General features: G+C 43.9%; 1 protein-coding gene and 1 non-coding gene across 2 annotated transcripts in view; both read left to right on the top strand.

The window, feature by feature from the left end:
* Positions 1-23,299, top strand: part of LOC124551156 (esterase FE4-like) — a 195,472-nt gene that overhangs the window by 37,624 nt on the left and 134,549 nt on the right. The window contains exon 2 of the mRNA XM_047126123.1: positions 3,290-3,427. Coding sequence (XP_046982079.1) covers positions 3,290-3,427 — 138 coding nt within the window. The remainder of the gene's footprint in view (positions 1-3,289; positions 3,428-23,299) is intronic.
* On the top strand, positions 5,582-5,656 carry Trnas-cga. Its single transcript has one exon. It is a non-coding gene; the product is annotated as a tRNA-Ser (tRNA).

The following is a 23,299-nucleotide window of genomic DNA, read 5'->3' as shown; positions in this document are numbered from 1 at the left end:
ATTACTGGTATACTGCAAAAATCTCTTTCATTTAGGAATTTCTGCTACTTGTAGAGTGGTCTGCACTGTGTGGTGCCATTTACTGCACACCCACAGTATTTCTTGCAAGGTGGGTGCCCATATGTATGGTGGAACAGAACTGATCACGTTGTAGTCTAGAAAAGTATTCAGCTGTAATGCGTTGCTTGGCCGATGTTGAAATATCTGCAGTTCCACAACATCTAAGTGGCCTACTTCTGCTACAGACAGAGGCAATTTAAGCCTCTGGGCCTCCTCAGATGTTGCAAGAGATGAGGGTGAGTTGATGCATTTGTTATATTGCATCCTCTGAACTCTATTCCTGACTATGATACTGGAGACAATGATATCGACACTGTCGAAAAATTTTCGAGTAGGTTACACTTGGCACAGGCTCTTAAGTGTGGTAGACAGTTGACAGCTCAGCTGTTCAAAGATTTTTATATAAAAACCTAAAAGCTACGAATAAGAACTGATTTAATAAACTGAAAATATATATAAAACAGCTCAGTGAACTTATTTTGTCTACTCCCATAAGAGAAGTGGACGGACCCTACATAACGAAATGTGTGAGGTCATCCACATGATTGCTAAAAGGAATCCGTTAAACTTCGGTTACACGATAAATCAGTCAAATCTAAAGGTCTTTAATTCAACTACCACGCCAAGGCGCCGGGGTTCGATCCCCGGCTGGGGCATGAGATTTTATCCGCTCAGAGCTCGGGTGTTGTGTTGTCCTCATCATCATTTCATCCCCATCTCCAAGTCGCCAAATGTGGCGTCGAATGAAATTAAGTACTTGTCCTCGGCCGCCGAACTTCCCCTAATGGGGACTCCCGGCCCACAATACCCTACGCTCGTTTCCATTTCCAAGACCAACATAAATTGGAAGAAAATGTTGTGGGGAAGGCTAACCAAAGACTGCGTCTTATTGGCAGGACACCTAGAAAATGTAACAGATCTACTTGGTAGACTGCCTACACTACGCTTGTCCGCCGTCTTTTATAATAGTGTTGTGCGTTGTGAGATAGGACTGATGAAGTACAACGAAAATGTTCCAAGAAGGGCAGCACGTTTTGTCTCTCAGCGCGCTGTAGGAGATTGGAATAATAGAGAATTGTGAAGGTGGTTCGATGAACCATCTGCAAGGGACTTAAATATGATTTGCGGAGTAGCCATGTAGATGTAGATGTAGATATAGAAAATGCTGTGGAGGTATATTCTGTAGGTAAACTGAAAAGGTGAAGTAAGTGTCCTTTCCCGCATGAGCGCTATGAGTGCTGTACACGATCACTAAGAATCAATCTTCCCTCTGACGGTGTACAACAGTATGCAGAGATTCACGTAGGTTCCTTCCGTATGTGTTTCTTGCGTAAGTAACTCATATCTGTATTCCACATATTGTTAATGCACTTTCAGGAAATTAGTATCTGTATACTTCACCTGCACACTGACTGTTTACACTCCCCGTGGCTACTAACTTGTCATACAAACCCTTGATAGTCTTACCGTCTAGTGGCTCTGTTTGAATTAGAAAAAAAATTCACATCGGAAATTTCTTTGGACAGCAATGACTGATTTCGTTTCCACATACCACACTGCCCATTGGACTCCCTCTCGAGATGTGGTCATTTCTGCTAATTATATACCAACTGAAACAAAACAAAAAGAATTTTGAACTGCTTTTCATAATGCCACAAAACGCTGGTATCTACACTGAATCGGAAGAGAAACTGCTATAGGAATGCGTATTCAAATACAGAGATATGTAAACAGACAGAGTACGGCCTCGTGATGACTGGGTGTTGTGTGATGTCCTTAGGTTAGTTAGGTATAAGTAGTTCTAAGTTCTAGGGGACTGATGACCATAGATGTTAAGTCCCATAGTGCTCAGAGCCATTTGAACCATTTTGAACAGAATACGGAGCTGCGGTCGGCAACGCCTATTTAAGATCATAAGATATATATCTGACGCAGTTGTTAGATTGGTTACTGTTGCTAAAGTGGCAAGTTCTCAAGATTTAAATTAGTTTGAACGTGGTGATATAGTCGGCGCACGAACGATAGTACACAACATCTCCGAGGTAGCGATGAAGTGGGAATTTTTCCATACGTCCATTTCACGAGTACCGTGAATATCAGGAATCCAGTAAAACATCAAATCTCCGATATCGCAGCGGCCGGAAAAAGATCCTGCAAGAACGGCAACAATGACTGAAGAGACTCGTTCAACGTGACAGAAGTGCAACCCTTCCGCAGATTGCTGCAGATTTCAATGCTGGGCCATCAGAAAGTGTCAGCGTGCGAACCATTCAACGAAAGATCATCGATATTGGCTTTCGGAGACGAAGGCCCACTCGTGCACTCTTGATGACTGCACGACACAAAGCTGTACGCTTCGTCTGGGCCTCTCAACACCGGCATTGGACTGTTGATGACTGGAAACATGTTGCCTGGTCGGATGACTCTCGTTTCAAATTGTATTCAGTGGATGGACGTGTAAGGAAATGGAGACAACCTCATGAATCGATGGACCCTACATGTCAGCAGGGGACTGTTCAAGCTGGTGGAGGCTCTGAAATGCTGTGGGAGTGTGCAGTTGAAGTGGTATGATACGTCCAGGCACGACTCTAATGGGTGACAGGTACGTAGGCATCCTGCCTGATCACCTGCACCCATTCGTGTCCATTGTGCATTCTGACGGACTTGGGCAGTTCCAGCAGGACAATGCGACGCCCCACACGTCCAGAATAGCTACATAGGTGCTCCAGGAACACTCTTTTGAGTTTAAATAGTTCCACACAGGCGTGAACATTATTGAGCATATTTGGGATGTGTTGCAAAGTGCTGTTCGGAAGAGATCTCCACGCCCTCGTACTCTTACGGATTTATGGGACCCCTGGAAGATTCATGGTGCCAGTTCCCTCCAGCACTACTTCAGACATTAAGACATTAGTCGAGTCCATGCCATGTCATTTTGTGGCACTTCTGCGTGCTTGTGGAGGTCCTACACGATATTAGGCAGGTGTGCCAGTTTCGTTGGCTCTTCAGTTTATGTGTAATATTTTTTTAATTGAATTTCAAAATGAAGGAGCTTTCATATGGATACCCTGTATAACTCAGCCCCCATCCCTCACTCTCCTCTCTCTCTCTCTCTCTCTCTCTCTCTCTCTCTGTATGTGTGTGTGTGTGTGTGTGTGTTAGATTACTTGCAGCTGCAGCTTCGTCTCCACATCATATTATATGTGTGTGTTATTTATTGTTATTTCAGCCACCACGGCCAGCAGCTGGGTGGAGCGGAGTCCGAGACGCCACTAAACATGGCAACATCGCGCCCCAGATCGACATGCTGACTGGGAAATACGGTGGCGACGAGGACTGCCTCTTCATCAACGTCTGCACGCCCAGGGTACGTCATGATTCCCTTCACTTGTAAGTGCTCTACTGGCGTAGTAGCTTTATTCACCAGTCTGGTCTGGCAAGTGATGGAGGTGTCACCATTTCAGGTCCGACAATGGTTGATGGTGTTGTGCCTAGGAATCCTGCACTCTCATTTCGCTACACAAATAATCAAACAACTCATATTAATGAGTTTTATTACGACTAGGTAATTACAAAAACTTTGATATTACACATATGTGTCACAAGCAAAAGGCGACATACAAAACAGTCTTTGCAGTGGCTGCTGATCTCTAACTGAGCTACGTAAGAGTACTAGTGAAGAGGCTACGATACGCCGGCCACCGAAGTTGCTAATGCTGAAGCTGCTATCGAAGTGGGCTGCAACCCGTCTGGCGTGGCGCATATGTCGTCTTCACCTAGGGGCCGTTGTTGTCGTGTTGTCATCCTGGAGGGAGGCTAGTCACTTTGCGATTGGCTGACCTCTTCTCAAAGCCTTCTCCGTCGTTCCCGACTGGTGTGCCAACACTAACTTCACGCCGTAACAGCTGATACATGATAATTAGCCATTCAGGAATGTAGATTTTCTCAGAGAATTAATTGAAGCAATCTTTTCAGGCTGTCAGTTGAGTCATGAAGTCTTGTTGTCACAAGTTTACCACGATTTTTCTGCTCGTCAAAACCATACAACTGCACGACGCCACAATTAGACTTCTCTGAAAATGAGGAACGTGAAGCTCTTCGAGACGATGCAACAATACTGTACCAATGAAAAGTTCATATCAAAAACCAGAGTCGTAGTTTTCTCATTTTTTTATTTCAGTGCATCGGTCCCTACACCGATAAATCACGATTTTAATTGATGAGATTTGGAGGAATGAACTTAGGTTCTCACTTACTGCAGCTCAAAGATACGATAGTTCTGCAAAAACATCTATTGTCAAAAACGCATGCAACAAAAGCAGCCTTTGTCATTTGGTTGGGGTATTCTAGTGTACCCCTACATCTACATTTACATAACTAATCTGCAGTTCTCTCTTAAGTGCTTGGCAGAGGATTCTTCGAACCAACTTCAGAGAGTTTATTTACCGTTCCACACCCTAATAATGCTTTGGTAAAAATGAGCATTTAACTCTTTATGTACAGGCTCTGAATTCTCTTATTCTGCCTACGTAGGATGGAGGCAGTGACATATTTCACATTTAGAAGAGGAAGTTGGTGACGGGAATTTCGTGTAAATATCTCGCCATAACAAAAAGAGTCTTTGTTTTAATGATTGCCGTCCCAACTCGCTTATCATATCCGTGACATTCTCCCCCTATTTCACGATAATACAAAAGGAGACACCTGTCTCTAACTCTTTTGATGTCCTCTGCCAATCTGGTAAGGTTCCTATACATCACAATATTCTAGCAGAGAACGAACAAGCATTCCTATAGGTACTCTCTTTAGTAGCTCTATCGCATCTTCTAAGTGCCCATAATGTTATCTATGTGATCGTTCCAACTTAAGTTGTTGGTAATTACAATTCCTAGACATTTAGTCCAACTGGCAGCCTTAACAATTTGTGAGATTTGTCGTGTAATCGAAATGTAACGGATTTCTTTTCGTATTCTTGTGGATGACCTCACCTTATTCAAAGACAACTGTCACTTTTCTCACCATTCAGATACCGTATCTAAGTCATTCTGCAATTGGTTTCGATCTTCTGATGACATTAGTAGACGGAGAATGACAGAAACATCTGCAAACAATCTAAGAGGGCTGCTCATTTCTTGCCTGTGTTAAGCCTCAGCCTCTGTGATTCTGTAGTTTCAAAAATACTTTTAAAAAACAAGAGAAAAAGATCATATAAACATATGTCCGAAAATCCTTCGTTTTTGAGTTATTAATGAAATCTTAAGTTGAATGCCTTTCCAGGTACAGCCCACCTCATCTTACCTATGCACCTGTTTGCCTCAACATATGATGGTTTTTTTCCAGGGAGACTTGTTTGCATTCGGCATTCGTGTATCTTCAACGTGTCTATTGAGTACATGGATTTATACGAGGATTCATCCAGAAGTATGGTTCGCGTCATTTTCACAAACAGATTGCAGACGAGAGGACAGGTAGGAGACGAGATACTGGCAGAAGTAAAGCTGTGAGTTCGGGGCGTGAGTCGTGCTTCGATAGCTCAGTTGGTAGAGCACTTGCCCGCGAAAGGCAAAGGTCCCGAGTTCGAGTCTCGGTCGGGCACACGGTTTTAATCTGCCAGGAAGTTTCAGATTGTTTATTCTCCTACAAATCCACATCGTTGGAAAGAAGAAAGTTTTTTTCTACATAATCGCTATCTTTTTCTATGCATTTTTGTAGACGGTGATCCAATTTCTGTACCTCCATGTTGTAGAAGTCCGCCGCTAACCCGTTGAGGAATTGTTTCACCCCTTCTTTGACTTCGTCGGCGCTGCGGAAGCGTTGGCCACCCTTGCGTTCCTTTAACTTGGGGAACAAGTGATAATCACTAGGTGCAAGGTACGGACTGTAAGGTGGGTGGGGCATGGCAGTCCAACCAAAGTTTGTCAAAAGTTCTTGGACCTCCTTCTGACTGGCGCTAAACTCCCAGTACCATTCCGGTCGTGTTGAAGCGACAAACACTTGTTGCCATACACTTGTGGCAACTGGCGATGAATATCCGCGGGTGGAGTCCATTCTGCGTGCAAAAAACCGAATTACGGAACGAATCTCGCAGTTTGCGGAATCACCAATGGGCACCTCCATCGCGGACGGCTGCTGAGCCAATACTGAGCGGCGCAGAGAAGCGCGGTCAGGCGGAATCGAGAGCAGCGCAAAGTGCGTCGACGCACTTTCCCGTGCAGCTGGACTCGTAACACGACGCCCTGTAGCTGCACTAAAAGCATTATTCAACATGGTGGCGTTGCTGTCAGGGTCCCTCCGAGCCATAATCCGTAGGTAGGTCATCCAGTCCAGTAGGAGCCCTTGGGCGGTCTGAGCGTGGCATGTCATCGAGAGTTCATGTCTCTCAGTATCTCCTCCATGTCCGAACAACATCGCTTTGGTTCACTCCGAGACGCCTGGACACTTCCCTTGTTGAGAGCCCTTCTTGGTACAAAGCAACAACGCGGACGTGATCGAACCGTGGTATTGACCGTCTAGGCATGGTTGAACTACAGACAACAGGAGCCGTGTACCTCTTTCCTGGTGGAATGGCTGGAACTGATCGGGTGACGGACTCCCCCTCCATCTAATAGGCGCTGCTCATAGATGGTTATTTACATCTTTGGGCGGTTTTAGTGACATCTATGAACAGTCAAAGGGACTGTGTCTGTGACACAATATCTAATACAGGAGTTCTGGGAACCGCGGTGATGCAAAAACTTTTTTGTGAGCGCTAGAAAACGATATAGTACAGTCAAACCCATTAAAAGAGCGCTCTGGTGGCTTTGCAGTGCTGCAGACCTGTACGGTGGTCACGAGATACTCGACTGCTGACGTAATTCAGGCAGTCAGGTAGTGAGTATGTGGGAGTCGACAGTATGGAGTTAGCAGCAGCAGGATTGGACAAGGTGCAGAGGCGACTGGAAAACACTAAAGAGATACTCAGGTTCGAGGTAGCCACCACCACGCCGTGAAAGAAGTTGCCTGATTTGCCGGTATATCAACGCGGACAGTCCAAGGTGTCCACATGGTCGTAAAAACATCATAACTGAAAGTGACAGAAGTCGCCTGGGAGAAACTGCTGCTGTCGGTGAATGCAGATGTATCTCAACAAGTTTCCTAGTGAAAATTACTTATAGACGGCTACTTTGCCAACACCACAGCCCCAAAGACTCGTAAATTTGCTCATTTTCAGTGGGCCGAACACAGAAGTTGGACAGTAGCTGATGGCAGGCGTGTAGTGCGATTCGACAATTTGAGGTGTTGTTCCTTTTCAAATTACATGATGCGTCACGTGCATTGGTGCGCCAAAGAAACGTTTAAGAGTGCAATGCGTAGAGTGTTTATTTCAGGTCAGCGATGGTTGTGTGATGTTATGTGGTCTTTCGTCATGCCAATAACTCCACCTAGTTATTCAAGTTATGTGTATGTGCCATACCCGAAGAAACCGATGTTTCTTTCGATATTCTCGGTGCGCAGCTTCCACCCTTTCTTCTACATCTTCATAATGAGTGTGCCAGGTCTTCCAAGATGACAACAGCTGTGCTCCCTGGGGTGGCTGCATATGATGCTAGTTTGGCCAACACTCAGACATCCTAATCGCACCTCCATTGTTGTTGTTGTTGTTGTTGTGGTCTTCAGTCCTGAGACTGGTTTGATGCAGCTCTCCATGCTACTCTAACCTGTGCACGCTTCTTCATCTCCCAGTACCTACTGCAACCTACATCCTTCTGAATCTGCTTAGTGTATTCATCTCTTGGTCTCCCTCTACGATTTTTACCCTCCACGCTGCCCTCCAATGCTAAATTTGTGATCCCTTGATGCCTCAGAACATGTCCTACCAACCGATCCCTTCTTCTGGTCAAGTTGTGCCACAAACTTCTCTTCTCCCCAATCCTATTCAATACCTCCTCATTAGTTACATGATCTACCCACCTTATCTTCAGCATTCTTCTGTAGCACCACATTTCGAAAGCTTCTATTCTCTTCTTGTCCAAACTGGTTATCGTCCATGTTCCATACATGGCTACACTCCATACAAATACTTTCAGAAACGACTTCCTGACACTTGAATCTATACTCGATGTTAACAAATTTCTCTTCTTCAGAAACGATTTCCTTGCCATTGCCAGTCTACATTTTATATCCTCTCTACTTCGACCATCATCAGTTATTTTGCTCCCCAAATAGCAAAACTCCTTTACTACTTTAAGTGTCTCATTTCCTAATCTAATCCCCTCAGCATCACCTGATTTAATTTGACTACATTCCATTATCCTCGTTTTGCTTTTGTTGATGTTCATCTTATATCCTCCTTTCAAGACACTGTCCATTCCGTTCAACTTCTCTTCCAAGTCCTTTGCTGTCTCTGACAGAATTACAATGTCATCGGTGAACCTCAAAGTTTTTACTTCTTCTCCATGAATTTTAATACCTACTCCGAATTTTTCTTTTGTTTCCTTTACTGCTTGCTCAATATACAGATTAAATAACATCGGGGAGAGGCTACAACCCTGTCTCACTCCTTTCCCAACCACTGCTTCCCTTTCATGCCCCTCGACTCTTATAACTGCCATCTGGTTTCTGTACAAATTGTAAATAGCCTTTCGCTCCCTGTATTTCACCCCTGCCACCTTCAGAATTTGAAAGAGAGTATTCCAGTTAACGTTGTCAAAAGCTTTCTCTAAGTCTACAAATGCTAGAAACGTAGGTTTGCCTTTTCTTAATCTTTCTTCTAAGATAAGTCGTAAGGTTAGTATTGCCTCACGTGTTCCAACATTTCTACGGAATCCAAACTGATCTTCCCCGAGGGCCGCTTCTACCTCCTCCATAGGCCTGCTAAATCCCCATTCCTAATCATGTAGGGAAGTCCAGCACTATTTGCAAGAGCAGGGCAATCAACAACTCTGGAGTTTGATAGCTCCACAGGATTCTATCATCCATGAGTGGTTCAGCTGTATGTGCCATACCCGAAAAAACAGATGGGCTCTCTTCATAGTTGAATTGAGGCCATTGCGAAAGCTACAGGGATGTTACACGACATGTCTGCTGGTACTGAAAAGTTTTATTACCATTGTTCTTATGTACAATCGTCTTCAACAAACTTTCCTCAGTGAACAAGGTATGGGGCTCTGTGTACCTCTAATGCTATCCTTCTTCGTCTACATCTACATAAACACCCTGCAAGCCGGCAGTTGGCGGATGGATCTTCTGGGACTATTTTCGATCAAGTGAGTGGCGTAGGAAAATAGTCCCGTTGTCGACACGGGTAGCGGGTCCCGGCGGCCGTTGGCTGAGACACGACGAGGCTGTGTTTTGCTCCCTAACAGCGTCCACGTTCGTACCGGAAACGTCTGATTTGTTTACACTTGCTGTGTTGAAGACATCCCGCATCTCTCTTCTGTCATGCGGGAAGTCGATGCCGCAGGCGGACGGGACGTACGCTGTATGTCCGGCAGAACAGAAAGGACTCCGTTACAAGTTCATCAACCGTCTTAGCTTCGTTCTATCACGTCTTCTTTCTCCGTTACATTAGCGATTAGGGAGAAGTAACAGCTAAACATGGCGTGATGAACTGATAATCCAATCTCGCTCAGTGAAATAACGTCTTATAAGCAAACTAGTAGTGAAAAGTGACCTAGCAGAGTGCTCACAACATTTGTACCTATCCCACATAACACAATGACGATGCGGTTGGACGCTGAAAAGACATCGCTTTACAGCTCCTCTTACTCTTTGTTGCTAGGCCAGTTGTAGTTTTGGAAAAAAATCTTAGGAATGCTCAGGATATTTTCACGTAAACGGTGAAATGCCTCTGCAATCATTAATGAAAACTTTTATTTCCATTTCTTAGAACAAGGACAAGGCGTTCAGCATGTATTTACAGTAAATATCAGAACATTCATAATAAACATCAGGTTGTCCCCTAACACACAACGATTTAGATTTATAAATTTATAAATAATTTGAAACGACAGTAAAAGCGATTATCGCCGAGAGACTGAGGTAACCATTCATGATGAAAAAGAAGGGGTCTTACTGTCCCTCGTTCATCCGAGATACACACAGAAAGAATGCTGTCCTGTTGTTTACTATTCAGTATGGTAACTCAACGGTGGCAAAGGGGGGAGGCAGTACTGCCAAAAGCCGAAATCCCCCTAGCATACAGATACTCTTTCTGTTTGATGTTCTGACCTCCATGAAATGCATTGTGACAATATGTAGCAACATGAAAATGGCCAGCGAACGATAATTACTGATACCAGCTCAGAAAGCCGTCACAATGAACAACAGAGGACCCACTGAAAGGAAATCAGCCTGAGGCTTTTCACACGAAATATTGCAATGAAGGATCTTGTGGTGTACCTACTGTAAGACCTTTGGTACATACACCATCAGATTATTTGACTTGTCGCTCTAACGAAGTAGGCGAGTGTCAGTAATATGTCTCGTGGTCTTATCGTGGCGTGTTTATCTTCTGCCGTTAAGTCAGACGATAGAAATGCCACTTGCACGCTTAGAGTAGCAGATTGACGGTGACCAACTTTAAACAGAACTTGATTAATTTTCCCACACATTTATTAAAATAATAAAAAGGATAGACATTAGGTAATCTGATTCTGGATGCTGTTTACAATTGACAATCTGAAGTTCCTTGGGTCTTGGTATGTTAATCTTATTCTCACATATCTCTGATACTTGACAAAGTGTCTATTCATTTATCTTCATGGCTATGTACAGGAGTATGATAATCTTATTTGGCGCAGACTGAAACTTAACTATAGACTGGTACAGACCAATGTAGACTGGTGCAGACAAATGCAGACTAATGTAGACTGACTAATCGGGAGTCTGTACACTCGTTATAATACCTCGCGTGTTCAGGTATCACTGCGCGAGTGTGATCCGCGAGGAAAAAAGGTTCTACGTTAGCAGCAATCACATTAATACGCGGATCGGCGGAAGCAGAATTTGGTCCATCTCTAAGGCAGCGCCATCTCGTAGTGCGGAGACGGACGAGCGCTACGCCTGCGCTGTTGTGCTTAGCGGGGCGCACTCTAGTGGGAAAGTTGTGTACGCGCTGACTATGTGGAACTATGTACGCAACAGATCTCAAACAATATTCAATTACAAGAGTTTGTCTGCCCCGATAGCTGAGTGGTCAGTGTCAAGGATTGCCGTCCTACAGGCCCGGGTGCGATTCCCGGCTGGGTCGGGGGTATTCTCCGCTGTGGGACTGGGTGTTGTGCTGTCTTCATCATCATTTCATCCCAATCCGGCGCGCAGGTCGCCAAATGTGGGATCGAATATAATGAGACTTGCACCAAGGCGGCCGGACCTGGCCCGTGAAGGGCCTCCCGGCCAATGATGCCAAACGCTCGTTTCCATTTTCATTACAAGAGATTTACCAACTTACACCCGACTACTGTGGCGATTATAGCTCACCTCGCTTCATTATTCTAAGCGTGTCAAAATACCGTCAAAATGAAATAAAAACGCCATACCTGCTGATTGTGAAGATTTACAATCTGATCACGTTGAAACGAAGTCTCAACAGTGCACTTTCACTAAAGTGAGGGTTGACACATTCTCGTATGAGTCATTCACAGAAATGTACTCGCGCAGGAAAATTATCTGCTGACAATGCCTGCACGCGCTGTACAAGGTATGGATACGGCAGGTTATCCTGCAGCATTCTCCAGTCAGACACGTGGTCAACATACTTTGTTGCAGCTGCTTATCTTGCGCTGATACTAGAGGAAATTGCTCATTCAGTTAAGGTGTCCTGGCCCTTCTAGGCTTCCCCTAGTGGCGAGTAGCATGCTTAAACTCCCATGCACCCTAATATGGTGCTCTGGACATTTCGTGTAAGAAAATGCTTCCTGTAAGATTGGTACATTCATGAACCACCACTTGTGCACTCACAAAAAATTTTGAATTGTCCTTAGAACCAGCAATGCTTTTAACCAGTCCCTTGCTGAATTATCGACACACGTGCGAGCACTAACAATCCCCCCCTTTTTTTTAACTTCTCACATATTGTGCATATACTACGACCAACAGAAACGTGTGCAGTAAAATGAAACTTAAATCGAAGAACTGGTGTCTATAAAATTTTATGACATGAGGATACAGGTACAGAAAACATCATTGAAGAACATAATAATACAGATAAAATTTGTAGTAATACAAGCTTTACAAAAGAATAGAAATAAACGTATACATCAGTGTTGCAGGAATTATAACATAAGTAAATAAATAAAAAAATGAGAAGAGCTTTCGAAACATTAACTTCACACATGAGCATTAAAACAGAACAGAATAAATAATGTCCAAACATCTGTACAAAGTAAATAACATATTATTAATGCAAATTACGAGGGCTGTCCAGAAAGTAAGTTACAATCGGTCGCGAAATGACTATGAAAATCCGATAAAGCTTTGCAAAGATGTGTTGGGCAGTGTCTCTAGTATGACTCTAGGTAGAACTACACTCCTGGAAATGGAAAAAAGAACACATTGACACCGGTGTGTCAGACCCACCATACTTGCTCCAGACACTGCGAGAGGGCTGTACAAGCAATGATCACACGCACGGCACAGCGGACACACCAGGAACCGCGGTGTTGGCCGTCGAATGGCGCTAGCTGCGCAGCATTTGTGCACCGCCGCCGTCAGTGTCAGCCAGTTTGCCGTGGCATACGGAGCTCCATCGCAGTCTTTAACACTGGTAGCATGCCGCGACAGCGTGGACGTGAACCGTATGTGCAGTTGACGGACTTTGAGCGAGGGCGTATAGTGGGCATGCGGGAGGCCGGGTGGACGTACCGCCGAATTGCTCAACACGTGGGGCGTGAGGTCTCCACAGTACATCGATGTTGTCGCCAGTGGTCGGCGGAAGGTGCACGTGCCCGTCGACCTGGGACCGGACCGCAGCGACGCACGGATGCACGCCAAGACCGTAGGATCCTACGCAGTGCCGTAGGGGACCGCACCGCCACTTCCCAGCAAATTAGGGACGCTGTTGCTCCTGGGGTATCGGCGAGGACCATTCGCAACCGTCTCCATGAAGCTGGGCTACGGTCCCGCACACCGTTAGGCCGTCTTCCGCTCACGCCCCAACATCGTGCAGCCCACCTCCAGTGGTGTCGCGATAGGCGTGAATGGAGAGACGAATGGAGACGTGTCGTCTTCAGCGATGAGAGTCGCTTCTGCCTTGGTGCCAATGATGGTCGTATGCATGTTTGGCGCCGTGCAGGTGAGCTCCACAATCAGGACTGCATACGACCGAGGCACACAGGGCCAACACCCGGCATCATGGTGTGGGGAGCGATCTCCTACACTGGCCGTACACCACTGGTGATCGTCGAGGGGACACTGAATAGTGCACGGTACATCCAAACCGTCATCGAACCCATCGTTCTACCATTCCTAGACCGGCAAGGGAACTTGCTGTTCCAACAGGACAATGCACGTCCGCATGTATCCCGTGCCACCCAACGTGCTCTAGAAGGTGTAAGTCAACTACCCTGGCCAGCAAGATCTCCGGATCTGTCCCCCATTGAGCATGTTTGGGACTGGATGAAGCGTCGTCTCACGCGGTCTGCACGTCCAGCACGAACGCTGGTCCAACTGAGGCGCCAGGTGGAAATGGCATGGCAAGCCGTTCCACAGGACTACATCCAGCATCTCTACGATCGTCTCCATGGGAGAATAGCAGCCTGCATTGCTGCAAAAGGTGGATATACAGTGTACTAGTGCCGACATTGTGCATGCTCTGTTGCCTGTGTCTATGTGCCTGTGGTTCTGTCAGTGTGATCATGTGATGTATCTGACCCCAGGAATGTGTCAATAAAGTTTCCCGTTCCTGGGACAATGAATTCACGGTGTTCTTATTTCAGTTTCCAGGAGTGTATGTCGCTCTTTTCATTCCTGAGCTCATAGTGAGCGCGTAAAAATGTTGTAGAAAATAGCGTCTCCCGCCAAGTACGAACGCCTGGTGAGAATTTTCCCCTGAAGCTATGCAACCAACATTACATAACTGTCGTGCGGTTTCTTCTTCAAGACAATTCTCAGCCTCATTCTGCAGGGGCAATGAAGATGTTCCTGCATCGTTTCAATTGGAAATGTTTGGTTACCCACAATAAAGCCCGTAATTGTCTCCCACTGAGTTTCATCTCTGCTCAAACGAATCGCTGGCTATGAAGACAACATTTTGGCACAGACAACGAGCTTTAGGCCAGCGTAGAGAATTGGCGGAAAGCACTGGCGGCTGCCTTCTATGATGAGGGTATTGGAAAGTTGGTACAACGCTACGACGAATGTCTGAGTGAGAACGGCGACTACTTAGAGTAGCGGCTGAAAGGTGTAGCTAACTGTTACAAATTAAACATTTCTGATTTTCAGTGTGATTTTCATTTCGCGATCAGTCGTAACTTACTTTCTGGACAGCCCTCGTATATTTGAGGATAACAGCATTCCTCATCATAGGGAATGTAGCTTAGTATTAGAAAAATTCAACACAATAACTCTTATCAGCTAAACACATAAATACAGGAAGAACACAAATACACAAGGGTACCCAAACACATAACGGAATAAGACAAAAGGAAAGGACAGAATTTGTTTTCAGTATGAGATTTGGTACTGCAGTCCAACCCAAATCTTCATTCCATAGATCTTTCCTCTTATTTCAACATTTGTTCCCACTTAAAAATCCTATCTAAGCATGCTTTCTGTAATTTATATGTTCACATATTTCTTACCTCATTATTTATTTTCCATTATCTTACCTCATCATTTATTTCCAAGATAATCCTACCTAAACCTGTTGTCCCTAAACCCTACTTTTTTGTTCATATCTTCTTTCAAAATAATTACTCTTCATTGTACACTACTTTTTTGGCCAAACTTTTTTCTTATACCTTGTCAATGCATTTCTTCCAATTCATCACAACATGTGTTTGCCACGATCATTGTCATTATAAGGTAAGTAAAAAATTATCTCTAACATGGCAATAAAAAATTTGCAGACCCTTGTCCTTACAGCACATCTTCCTGAAAGTTTGGCCATAAATTTTTGTTACACGCTGTATGTATTGGGTGAGCCACATAAGATATAACACTTCTTTTATTTCATGAAACTTTAATCGTCTTATCTTCTCTGTCAGAAGAGGAACCGAAACTGGAATGGCTCTGTTATATGGAACAACGTGATTTGGTACAGGCATTCTAGGGCTCTCGGAAAGGAGAGTGCAGTGATGAAACACTTGCTGATGCTGATGTTTGCGTTGAAACTTTTCGCAAAAAGTCTAACAAGGGGAAGGCCTCAGACACGGCCAACCGATTCGGCTCAAATTTGGCAGATCGCTTGTGTACAACCTAAAACGAAGGAATCTAAGATATTTTGGGTCAATACCCCTGAGTTTTTGAGAAAATCACCACTAAAAGTTATGACGAGCAATCGACTCAAAATTGGCGGGATCGATAGATAATTGTAAATAGAGCATTTTTCATTATCAGGTATGGGGCCCGCAAACGCGAACCTTTCCAGAAACCGGAGAAAGAAACTTTTACAACTGCCGCTTCTGTACCCCCATGGTAAACGCTTTTCGCCGACAGCAGCGATAGTCGCCGGCACGGTAGCTCGGCGTGTTCGGTCAGAGGGTTAGCTGCCCTCTCTAATAAAAAACTGAGTTAACTGCTCAACACTGAACTTGAACGGGTGTCATGGGACATCCACACCGAACAAGTTAATCGAACAAAACAAGAACAATAAAAAAAATAGTGCAGCGGCCAAGGTAACTGGCTGGGATTCGGAGAACCCGGGTTTGAATCTCGAAGAAACCTAGCGGATGTTCTTCTTTTCGTTTGTATTTTTCCATATCTCAATTGATAGGGATAGGAGGATTAATAAGATAAGTAAATCAATAAGGAATGATAATATTAAGGTAGGCAAATAAATTTCTCAAACGCCGAGAAACAGAACTGCCTGCTTCCGGTAGTGCATTGATAATGCATCTGTCTTGCAACACTTTTACAAACCAAAACACAGCATCGGTAACTTCCCTCTTGCCATCGTCTGTGACAGGCTCCCAACTATATATTACAACGCTAGTCGAAGGGTGTACATCCTCCATTATTCAGATTGTGCACCTGAAAGATATGACACAACAAACAATAACTAGTTACTACCGCATGAACAGACGTGCTAATTACTACAAACTACATACAGTATTCGCCATATGTTACTTACGGAAGAACATTGTATTCATTCACAAAACGTATTTCATTCGGCGCGTTAACGATGGAAAAATCACTCCATGTATCCGCGAGGTTCGCGGCAGCCTAATGACGGAAAACAATTCTTTCCGATTGACCTCTATTAGGCTCGTGCTGGACACCTTCACTCTTCCAGGTGCACAACTATGATATGATGAAGAGCCAACCGGGACAACGTAACTCTCCCTGCGTGCATTCTGTCCCGTGCCTCACTGTAAACAAGCGTCGCGCGGTAAGTTAATTGGCCTACCTTATTATTATCATTTCTTATTGATTTACTTACTTTATTGAGCCTCCTATCCCTATCAACTGAGATATTGAAAGATACAAACGAAAAGAATAACATCCGCTCGGTTTTTTTGAGATTCCAACCCGATTTTCGATTCCCAGCCAGTTACCTTGGCCGCTGCGCTATCGGCACTGTCGGTGAAATCGTTTACCACGTGGATACAGAAGTGGCAGTTGTAAAAGTTTGCCCGCATCTCGTGGTCGTGCGGTAGCGTTCTCACTTCCCACGCCCGGGTTCCCGGGTTCGATTCCCGGCGGGGTCAGGGATTTTCTCTGCCTCGTGATGGCTGGGTGTTGTGTGCTGTCCTTAGGTTAGTTAGGTTTAAGTAGTTCTAAGTTCTAGGGGACTTATGACCACAGCAGTTGAGTCCCATAGTGCTCAGAGCCATTTGAACCATTTTTTTGTAAAAGTTTCTCTCCTCGATTTCTGGAAAAGTTTGCGTTTGTGGGCCCCATACCTGATGATTAAAAATGCTCTATTTACAATTATCTATCGATTTCTTCAATTTTGAGTCGATTGCTCGTCATAACTTTTAGGGGCGATTTTCTCAAAATTGCGGGCGGGGGTGTTGACCCAAAATATCCTAGAGTCCTTCGTTTTAGGGAGCACACAAGCGACCTGCCGAGTTTTAGCCGAATCGGTTGACCGTGTCTGAGGCCTTCCCCTTGTAAGTAATGTACTATTTCATTGTAAACACTATCGAGAGGGGGCGCGGGGGAGGCATCTCCCAAAACAAGTCGTATGGACACTATAATATTACATATCGTTCACTATCACAAGCACAGTGGTTATCACACTGGATTCAGATTCAGAAGGACGACAGTTCTACATCTACATCTACATGGATACTCTATAAATCTCATTTAAGTGCCTGGCAGAGGGTTCATCGAACCACCTTTACAATTCTCTATTATTCCAATCTCGTATAGCGCGCGGAAAGAATGAACACCTATGTCTTTCCGTACGAGCTCTGATTTCCCTTATTTCCTATGTAGGTCGGTGTCAACAAAATATTTTCATATACGGAGGAGAAAGTTTATGATCGGAATTTCGTGAGAAGATTTCGTCGAACGAAAAACGCCTTTCTTTTAATGATGTCCGACTCAAATCCTGTATCATTTCTGTGACACTCTCTCCCATATTTCGCGATAATACAAAATGTGCGGTCCTTCTTTGAACTTTTTCGATGTCCTCCGTCAGTTCTATCTAGTAAGGATACCACACCGCGCAGCAGTATTCTAAAAGAGGACGGACAAGCGTAGTGTAGGCAGTCTCCTTAGTAGGTCTGCCAATAAAACGCACTCTTTGGTTAGCCTTCCCCACAACATTTTCTGTGTGTTCCTTCCAATTTAAGTTGTTCGTAATAGTAGTACCTAGGTATTTGCTTGAATTTACGGCTTTTAGATTACACTGATTTATCGTGTAACCGAAGCTTAACGAGTTCCTTTTAGCACTCATATGTATGGCTCACACTTTTCGCTATTTAGAGTCAGCTGCTACTTTTCGCACAATTCAGATATTTTTTCTAAATTGTTTTTCTGGTTGTTTTGATCTTCTGATGACTCTATTAGTCGATAAACGACAGCGTCATTTGCAAACAACCGAAGACGGTTGCTCAGATTGTCTCTCAAATCGTTTACGTAGATAAGGAACAGCAAAGGGCCTATGACACTACCTTGGGGAACGACAGAAATCACTTCTGTTTTACTCGATGACTTTCCGTCAGTTACTACGAACTGTGACGTCTCTGATAGGAAATCACAAATCCAGTCACATAATTGAGACGATATTCCATAAGCACTCAATTTCACTACGAACCGCTTGTGTTGTACAGTGCCAAAAAGCCTTCCGGAAATCTAGAAATACAGAATCGATCGGAAATCCGTTGTCAATAGCAATTAGCGCTTCATGAGAATAAAGAGCTTGTTGTGTTTCACAAGAACGATATTTTCTAAACCCACGTTGACTGTGTGTCAATAAACCGTTTCAATCGAGGTAATTCATAGTGTTCGAACACAATATATGTTCTAAAATCCTGCTGCATATCGACGTTAACGATATGGGCCTGTAATTTAGTGGATTACTCCTACTACCTTCCTTGAATATTGGTGTGACCTGTGCAACTTTACAGTCTTTGGGTACGGATCTTTCGTTCAGCAAACGGTTGTATATGATTGTTAAGTATGGAGCTAATGCATCAGCATACTACGAAAGGAACCTAATTGGTATACACTCTGGACAAGAAGACTTGCTTTTCAAACCCTCGTCCGCCAATCCTACTATAGGTTTACCGTGATTTCCTTAAATCGCTTCGGGTTCCTCTGAAGGAGCACGGCTGATTTCCTTTCATGTCCTTCCCTAATCCGAGCCTGTGCGCCGTCTCTAATGACATCGTTGTCCACGGGGCGGTAAGCACTAATCTCCTCCGCCTCCTTGCTATCAGAACGTTCGTCGATGAAAAAAGTAAATATCCCACGTTGAACTAACTATACTGGTGTTGTCAACTTTAATATACATTGAAACGCCAATGAAACTGGTATAGGCATGCATACTGAAACACAGAGATATGTAGACAGGCGGAATACGGCGCTGCGGACAGCAACGTCTACGTAAAAAAATTTGGAAATTTGAGGTAAGGTCTTGTGGACCAAAGTGCTGAGGTCATCGGTCCCTAAGCTTACACACTACTTAATCTAACTTAAATTAACCAACGCGAAGGACGACACACACACCCATGCTCGAGGGAGGACTCGAACCTCCGACGGGGAGAGCCGCACGGACCGTGACAAGACGCCTGAGACGGCGAGGCTACCCCGCGCGGCCGTCTACATAAGACGAGTGTCTGGCGCAGTTGTTAGATCGGTTACTGCGCCTAGAAGGCAGGTTATCAACATTTATGTAAGTTTGAACGTTTTGTTACAATCGGTGCACAAGCGGTTGGACACAACATCTTTGACATACTAATAAAGTGGGAATTTTCCCATATGACCATTTCACGAGTGTACCATGAATACCAGGAATCCGGTAAAACATCGACATAGCTGAGGCCGGACCCTTAACATAGACAAATGTAATGCATTGCGAATACATAGAAAGAAGGATCCTTTATTGTATGGTTATATGATAGCGGAACAAACACTGGTAGCAGTTACTTCTGTAAAATATCTGGGAGTATGCTTACGGTTTGACGTGGAATGATCATTTAAAATTAATTGTTAGTAAGGCGGGTGCCAGGTTGAGATTCATTGGGAGAGTCCTTAGAAAATGTAGTCCATCAACAAAGAAGGTGGCTTACAAAACACTCGTTGGACCAGTACTTGAGTATTGCTCATCAGTGTAGGATCCGTACCGGGTCGGGTTGATGGAGGAGATAGAGAAGATCCAAAGAAGAGCGGCGTGTTTTGTCACAGGCTTATTTGGTAAGCGTGATAGCGTTACAGAGATGTTTAGCAAACTCAAGTGGCAGACTCTGCCAGAGAGGCTCTCTGCATCGCGGTGTAGCTTGCTGTCCAGGTTTAGAGAGGGTGCGTTTCTGGATGAGGTATCGAATATATTGCTTCCCCATACTAATATCTACCGAGAAGATCACGAATGTAAAATTAGAGAGATTGGAGCGCGCACGGAGGCTTTCCGGCAGTCGTTCTTCCCGCGAAGCATACGCGAGTGGAACAGGAATGGGAGGTAATGACAGTGTCACGTAAAGTGCCCTCCACCACACACCGTTGGGTGGCTTGCGGATTACAAATGTAGATGTAGATGTAAGAGATTCTGCAATAACGGGACCAACGGCCATCAACAACGTCGGCGTGCGAACCATTCAACGAAACATCATCGATATGGGCATTCGGAGCTGAAGGCCCACTCGTGTAGTCTTGAGACTGCACGACACATAGCTTTAGGCATCTCCTGCGCCCATCAACACCGACATTGGACTGTTGATGACTAGAAAAGTACTGCCCGGTCGGACGACGCGTGGATGGACTTGTTAGGGTATGCAGACAACCTCATGAATCCATGGGCCCTGCATGTCGGCAGGGGACTGTTCAAGCTGGTGGAGGCTCTGTGATGGTGTGGGGCGTGTACAGTTGGAGTGATATGGGACCCCTGATAAGTTTAGATACGACTGTGACAGAGCTGACGTAAGCATCCTGTTTGATCACTAGTACCCATTCGTGTCCATTGTGCATTCCGACGGACTTGGGAAATTCCGGCATGACAGTACGACACCCCACACGTCCAGAATTGCTACAGAGTGGCTCCAGAAACAGTCTTCTGAGCTTAAACACTGACCACCAATCTCCCCAGATATGAACATTATTGGGCATCTCTGGGATGCGTTGCAAAGTTCTGTTCAGAGGAGACCTCGACCCTCTCGCACTATTACGGATGAATGGACAGTCCTGCAGGATTCATGGTGTCAATTCCCTCCAGCACTACTTCAGACATTAGTCGAGTCTATGCCACGTCGTGTTGTAGTACTTCTGCGTGCTCGCGGGAGCCCTACAAATTAGGCAGGTGTACCTATCTCTTTGGCTCTTCAATACATTTTCATAAGGGTAGAATTATCATATTAGCAGATAAATGATACTTACCTTGCTATGGCTTCCTCGTTGTCTAGTGTGTCTGTTCCTGTTTATTCTATCTAATTTATGTGTCCAAGGGTTCTTGTTTCAGTAAAAATCGCTGGAACACTTCTGCTTTTTGACATCATCAGTATTTATTGGTAAATTCCTAACATGTTTTACAACACTACCTGTTAAGTAAATGCATTGTGCAACATTTCAACATAACACAACGTACTTGAAAGTTACATTGACCAATCTCGACAACAACTGAAACTATTATGGCGCGTTTGGTGGCAATGAATATCACATACATAGCTGTCAGGTCAGTCTAGAACAGGATCTAGTTCAAATTAATTTTATTATGACTGTCGTAATTGAAATTAGTTTTCAGCCATAATTGACATAATGTTTTCTGGAAATAATTATTTATATATTTATACACCTAATAATTAATAATGAAAGTTGCAAATTTTGATAAAGGTTGCAGATATTTATAAAGGTTGCAAATACTTATAAAGGTTGCAAATTTTGATAAAGGTAGCAAATTGCGACACTATAAAAACTATCAGCTTCCTATATTCGTATAATTGTCGGTTGAATTGCCGATAATAAAATTACAAAACCTGAAAATTAAAAGAGAAATTTTCTTTGCATAAAAACTAAAATCTAACAATATTAGTTTCACTGTAAAGTGATGGTTGATTAATTTAACAATTGTGATTACTAATCTTCGTGGATCAAGATCGATGTTGCTAAATGGATCGATGTGAGTAATAGAGTTATATTATCATAAAAATTTGGTGATCAAATATACGGGGTGATTATGATTAAACTTCCGTTATGTGAGAGAGAGTGATCATAGGACAAGGAAATTTTGTAGACACATTTTTAAGGACATTCGAAGAGAAGTAATAAATAAACCATCGAAAGAAAGACATTTTAGTTTGCACATGAGAGGGTAACATTTATTAATTTCTACCATGTTTACGTTCCAGGTTACAAACGTTGCGCAGTGAGATGACCATTTGCATCCACGACAGCCTGTACAAAAGCCTTTTAGTGTTAGAACTTGTACATCATGGTCTGAAAGGCCTTTCAACCTAGTACTAACAGAGTGCCCATTTAGTAATGAAGAATGAATAAAAATATTGTCTATGGCTGTGCTACTGTTCCCCTGCACCCTAGTTGGGAAGAACACAGTTTGCATCAGATAATATAAATTTAAGAGATCTACCAACATCCTTTCTCTTGCACAATCACGTACAAAGTTAATACTGAAGTCACCACATGTAACTAATTTCTGGTACTTCTTATAAAGTGAATCGAGAACCGTCTCTAGCTTGAGCAGACACACTCTGAAGTCAGAGTTAGGGGACCTATAAACAACAAAAGTTAGAAGTTTAGTTTCACGAAATTCAACTTCCCGTGCACAACATTGAAATATCTGTTCAGTGGAGTGCCGTGATACGTCTATGGACTCAAACGGAATGCTGTTTTTTACGTACATGGCCACTACCCCATTCCGTAAGGAACTCCTTGAAAAATAGCCAGCTAATCTGTATCGCCGGCCTGAGTGGCCGTGCGGTTCTAGGTGCTACAGTCTGGAGCCGAGAGACCGCTACGTTCGCAGGTTCGAATCCTGCCTCGGAGATGGATGTGTGATGTCCTTAGGTTAGTTAGGTTTAAGTACTTCTGAGTTCTAGGCGACTGATGACCTCAGAAGTTAAGTCGCATAGTGCTCAGAGCTATTTGAACCATTTTTTAATCTGTATCATGGTAAAAGAAGCTTCTGAATTGTCAGATTATTTAAGTGGTGCTCCGATATACTTATAATGTCAGAGTCAACATGTATAAGCAGTTCACTAACTTTATCTCTGATACCTCTTATATTTTGATGTAACATGCTAATTTCTTCACTACTTGGAAACATGAAGTCCTCTGAGGGTGATTCCTTAGCTAGAGGGACTTCCTTTAAGCAGGTATACCTATTATCTGACCAAAGTAAAAAAGGTGTAGCTCTAATACCAAGAACATATAATTCAGTCAGACCTAAATTTATACGGTTTCGGACATTTCAGTTGAAGTACCA

Source organism: Schistocerca americana, chromosome 9, assembly GCF_021461395.2.
Source record: "Schistocerca americana isolate TAMUIC-IGC-003095 chromosome 9, iqSchAmer2.1, whole genome shotgun sequence".
Classification (NCBI taxonomy): domain Eukaryota; kingdom Metazoa; phylum Arthropoda; class Insecta; order Orthoptera; family Acrididae; genus Schistocerca; species Schistocerca americana.
This window is presented reverse-complemented; position numbering and strand designations above follow the sequence as displayed.